This window comes from Armigeres subalbatus, chromosome 1 (genome assembly GCF_024139115.2).
Source record: "Armigeres subalbatus isolate Guangzhou_Male chromosome 1, GZ_Asu_2, whole genome shotgun sequence".
NCBI classification, from domain to species: domain Eukaryota; kingdom Metazoa; phylum Arthropoda; class Insecta; order Diptera; family Culicidae; genus Armigeres; species Armigeres subalbatus.
The window spans coordinates 211,451,490-211,457,084 of NC_085139.1; the positions used below are offsets into that span (position 1 = coordinate 211,451,490).

Consider the following 5,595-nt stretch of genomic DNA (forward strand, 5'->3'; position numbering starts at 1 on the left):
ATCTACCAGAATCTGAATGATTTTTACGATGAGGAACAGTAACGGTGATAGAATACATCCTTGCCTCACACCAGCTACGACCCGGATAGGGTCGGACAGGACCCCATTGTGCAGCACTCTACACGAAAAGGCCTCGTACTGTGCTTCGATGAGGCCGATGATTTTCTCAGGAACCCCCTTGCGTCTCATTGCGCCCCACATATTGAATGACGCCTCACTCGTGATTGAGACGGTCGAAAGCTTTTTCGTAGTCAATGAATACCAAGTAAAGGAACTCTTGGAATTCGTTGACCTGCTCTAGAATGATGCGGAGCGTGACAATATGGTCCACACAGGATCTTCCGGCACGGAATCCGGCTTGCTGCCGTCGCAGAGTCGCATCGATCTTCTCCTGAATCCGGGCTAGGATAATTTTGCACAGAACTTTGAGAACGGTACACAGCAACATAATGCCTCGCCAGTTATCGCATACAGTCAGGTCACCCTTTAAGGAAAAGAAGAAACACGAATGCAGCTCCGGGTTGACAACACCCGTTCTCTGCCATCTGAGACTCAAATACCGAACCGCATCGGAGTACAATATTGACCACCGCTTTTATTACCGGGCGCCTACCTTCCACTACCTTCAACTATGAACCACCGCCTTTTCTATCAGCGTCCTTTATTCATTTGACCACCGCCTTTTCTATCCGGGTCTCATATTCATATAATTACCGTCTTTCCAATCGTGTTCATAAATTATCGATCTCCGCATTTTCCATCGGAGTCTACTTAGTAATCGACTTATATTCTACATTAGTCGGAATATAGTTTACTTATCGAGTATTATTCGTAGATTCGATTTCTACCGTTCATGCCATTTTCGTAATCTGGCCCTTTGACCTATAGTTCTGATCCCAAACATTCGACTAACGAGAAGTTCGGTCCAGCCTATTTCGTCAGTCTAACTAATCAGTTAGTTTAAAAAAATGGGTACTCAATTCACTGTTATGAATATGACATATAAATGATATTTCGGTCAGTTTCAGATGATTTAAACAACAGTTCAGTTGCAATAATTCCAATTCTTTAAATATTCTCACCTACCTTAATCTTTCCCAGAGTTACTTATCCATAATCATCGCTTGTAGAACCGGTCCGCAATCTTCGCCGCCCACAAATCCGGATGGGCTACTTTTTTATGAGTGTACATGTTGGAATTGGAGTTACAGGTATAAGCGCAAAATGGGCACGAATACAGAACCTCACCCCGGTGGTTCGCCTCATGCTCCTTATGCCGTATGATACGCCTGAACTGTTTCCCACAGTAGCTGCACGTAAACGACGGTTGTTCCGTATGATAGAACCGTTTGTGACTCGCCAGAGACATTTCATTTGCCACTTGCTTGCCGCATATATCGCACGTTGCTGGGCCACTGGCCATGCACCGTCTAACATGGCGCTTAAAGGAGCTTTCATTCTTGAGCCATTTGTTGCAGTGTTCGCACTGCTTCTTCAAGCTGGCAGCGCCTTCTTTCGTGTGACCGAGTCGATGCGTTTCCAGTGACGACTTGTGGGGGAAGCCCTTAGCACAGATATCGCAAACCCAGCTGGACGCGGCACCGTGTACGGTTTGCTGGTGCGTTTTCAAATATGAAGGAGCACCGAAGCTGGAGGTTAGGAAAATGAATTACTATCCAGTCAAAATTAGATTGAATATAAAATGCTACTCACGATCGATCACATTCCTCACAATTATAGACTTTCTGCTCCATAGAAAGGTGGTACTTCATATGATTTCTCAGTAGGTATTCTTTGAAAAAAGCAGCATCGCAGATGTCGCATTTGAAAGGTTTCTCCGAGTCCGGCGTATGAACCCACTGATTATGCTTCTCAAGGCCATCTTTTTCGGTGAAAGATTTTTTGCAAAGCTATTGAAATAAAGTTTAATTTTGAAAATGCTTTTGCAGATACCACAATAGTTACCTCACAACGGAATATATCCGGATTGACGTGTCGCTGACAATGTTCGTACAATTGTCGCTTTTTGTAAAACCTTCTATTGCAACATCCTGCGTAACCGCGCATGTCGTGCTCGGATTTATAGTGCTTTTCTAAATTATAGAAGTTTTCGCCCATAAATCCACATAAATCGCACACCAGTGTACAGTACTTCCGAATCAACTCATCTTGTTCGGCATGTTCGGCTTCCGAAGTTTTCTGCCTCTGGGAAGTTTTGACCGAAACCTCCACTAGGAGTTGATCTGCCGAGACATTTGCCGTATCGTTCGTAATTGAGCCGAACGGGGGTATCGAAAGTGCAGCCATGCTTTCGGGATGACACGCACGGATGTGATTGTTCAAAGTACGGGCGGAGTCAAAACTGAAAAAAAAACAGAATTGTTTACATTGAGTAGGATCAAGGTATTGCCTTTATTCCGGGGTTTAAACCACCCGATTTGAACATTAATTTACAATGTTCTGAAAACTCATATGTGAATATGTACATTATGTGGGAGATATTGATTTGAAAAATGTATTGGAGGTAACCACTTTCCCTTCGATGGGACTCGAACCCAAGTTTTCAGAACATTTTTTTAATTTCTTATGAAAAACGAGTAAGAAGTATATACGAAAATCACAAAACAGTCTACCCTAGAATAATTTATATCACAGTATACGAAAAAATATTCAAACTTACTATTTGTTACATATATTGCAGTGAATATTCAAGGATTCTATATTCTGATGAAAGTTTCTATGACAGGAGAGCTGCCATTCGCTAGCGAAGGCTTTCTCGCACTGGTCGCACTGGAACTTTTTCTCAGACTGTTCCGGGTGGTAGACCGTTTTGTGCAGCTGAAGTCCCACTTCGTCCTTGAACGATCTTACCGGATCGCACAAATCGCAATGCAGTGAGGTACCATACTTATTGCGATTCGTCGTTTTGTGCTTCTGCTGAGAGCGTACCCTTTGTTTCTTGCGAATTTGTCTTTTCATTGCGGCAGTTTTGATTTTAGCGCGTCGGAATCGCTTAGCAATCGGTACCATCGAATCCTTTTCTGAATCATCAGATGAATCCGTCTGTTGTTCTGGTTGGTGCTAAAAAAAAGATTAATAGCTGAAGAATATTTCGCTATCAAATCAATATGTAGACACTTTATGCAAATATTTCAAGCTATGACGCAATTCAAGAAATCTTTGAAGGATTAAAATCACAGACAAAACACTTCATACTTACACTTACACTATTCTTGATTAAAACCCTTCCGTCTTCTTCCTTATTATCACAAGGAATCTCAATTTCCAAATGCTCATTCTTAGTTATTTCCACCTTGACCAGCTCGTTGGTGAATAGATCCTCTTCCAATTCAACCCCATCGAACGAGCGTTCCTTTTTGATAACAGAGCTCTTGGACAAATTTTCATAATTCCATACATGCTTCACTTCGCAGTAAAATTTGTGGAAGTCCTCAATTTTTTCCCAGCAGCTGGTACACAGAACTCGATCCTCATATTCCTGAATCTAATTCGGATGAACGAACAAAACGAAAACAATGCAGAACCTGAAATTCAATGCGTTCAATCTTAGGAAATAATACAAACCTGGAACCAGAAATGACTAGCGACAATAGTGCCAACACCTTCATCGTTGATCTCGTCCGATACCCGGAGAAAACTATCCGTTTTTCTCCAACAAGTCAGGCAATTTTCCAGAGTTTCGGTCATTTTTGTTGATTTTTGAAGTTATCAAAAGTGCAACCATGACATTTTTAGCAGTGTTCCCAGAATTAATAAAGTGCAGTGATTGTATCCAGTGGGGTCCAGTGCTAAAATGATGGAATAGCAAACATGTGCACGGTTAGAAAAAAGTACCTAATATTAGGTACTTTTCACTCAAATCGGGGGTTTATGCTACGTTTAGACAAGGCAAGTGAATTGAGCAAGTCGCTTGAATCGAACGCGAATGGAACGTGTAAACATCTTAATTCAATTCACTTGAACGAAAAGAAAGTTGAACATGTTCAACTTTTGGCAAGTCAATTGAATTCAACTGAGTTGTTCAATTCACTTGCCCTGTCAAAACGTAGCATTAGTGTGGGAAGCCAAAATTAAGTAATTTTTTCTTGAAATTAAGTAAAATTCACTTAATATTAAGTAAAATATACTTAATTTTAAATAGAAACTAACCATAAGTTAGGTAAATTTCACTCAACTTTTGTAAACATGAGATTACTCAACGTTGGGTTCCCACACTTAAATGCCCTTGTTGAGTGGTTTTGCTCTTTATTTTGTGACAACAAAGGGAAGAGGGAGGGAGATGCAAGAGAAAAAAAGTACCTAAAATTAGGTACTTTTTTCTAACCGTGTGCAAGCACCCATCAACACATTAGGAAAATCGACACATACTGATTGGCAAAAATTCATTTATTTTAAATTATGCATATCATGCGTCGGCACATTGCATACCAATTCACCCATGGATACTATGACCTACAACATCGATAGTATGTGTGAACACCTTGGACAGCCCCGATTCAATTATAGGGAAAAGTGGTCTATTTAGCTAATGAACAACACAGCCATTCTTATGATCGGTTGATTTTCTAATTGTCAAACTGTCACTTTTAAGTTTAATTCTCCAAATGGGACAGACCCTTGATACTCATGGCACACCTGTGGGTTCATTTACAAATTCCATAAACGCAAAAAAAACACAGATTTGAACCCCCATCCACCCAAGCACCCACCCCTATCCCGTATAGAAAAATATCAAACATCAATTTTTCCACTAATCGTTTTTCGATTATACATTCTATAACTGGACTATTTGTGGTATCGTAGTAAATTATCCAGTTTTCCGCGAGCGGTAATGGCCGCCATCAGCTTGCCTGCGGGTTATACTATTGCCTGATTTTCTCAAAATTGCACGCGGCGAACCCTTCATGAAAGGTACCGCCGCGCTTTTTGCACCCCGTTTACTTGATTCTTATGGGTGAATAGCATTGCGGTGTACACACTTAATTTTTTTCGCCGAGGCCGGTAAAATAAATTACCGAGAATCCAACAGCTGATATCTCGGTAAAAATCTCGGTGAAAGTTCAGATTACCGATTGGTCGTAAAATGTGCGTAACCACCCATCTGTCAAAAATTGCCGTTCCGTTCGGTAGTTCATTGCCGAACAGATCGGTAATGTGCTTTGCCGAAATTCAGCGAATGATTATTTTTATTTACTTTCAGATCAGATCAAAATAATAAAATTAAAAGCGTCAGTCCACATGAAAAATAAATATATTTTGGGCGTTTTTTATTGTTTTTCAGGTGATTATAGAATGAAGCCCGTGGTGAATTTCAAACTCACCACACGTTTATTTACATACATTTTCAAAAGCCCAAATCTGGCTTAATATTTTTCGTACAGTGCCGAAACTCAAATCATGATTGTTCAGCATAACCACAGATAACAGATATTTAAGCTAGAACAAATTTTATTGAAAATCCTGTGTAAACTTTTGAATTGATATACGTTGGCCCACTACTGCCATCTACTCAACTGATTGCGGCAGTACATACGAACGCAGCGGTTTAACAACCGTCGAACGCAGCCAATGTAT

At 40.6% G+C, this 5,595-nt stretch overlaps 1 protein-coding gene across 2 annotated transcripts; it reads right to left on the minus strand.

Annotated features, from left to right (window-relative positions):
* Nucleotides 1-1,044: 1,044 nt before the first annotated feature.
* LOC134205726 (transcription factor grauzone-like) lies at nucleotides 1,045-3,772 on the minus strand. Of its 2 annotated transcripts, none has more exons than XM_062681267.1 (6): nucleotides 3,586-3,772; nucleotides 3,227-3,505; nucleotides 2,681-3,081; nucleotides 1,966-2,362; nucleotides 1,714-1,910; nucleotides 1,045-1,649 (listed from the first exon to the last, which is right to left on the minus strand). In XM_062681267.1, the coding sequence occupies exons 1-6, from the start codon at nucleotides 3,706-3,708 to the stop codon at nucleotides 1,118-1,120; spliced, it is 1,929 nt and encodes a 642-aa protein (XP_062537251.1). In that variant the 5' UTR covers nucleotides 3,709-3,772; the 3' UTR covers nucleotides 1,045-1,117. The 2 variants fall into 2 exon arrangements, with proteins under 2 accessions (XP_062537251.1, XP_062537250.1); XM_062681266.1 differs by having other exon boundaries at nucleotides 3,221-3,505.
* Nucleotides 3,773-5,595: the final 1,823 nt, after the last annotated feature.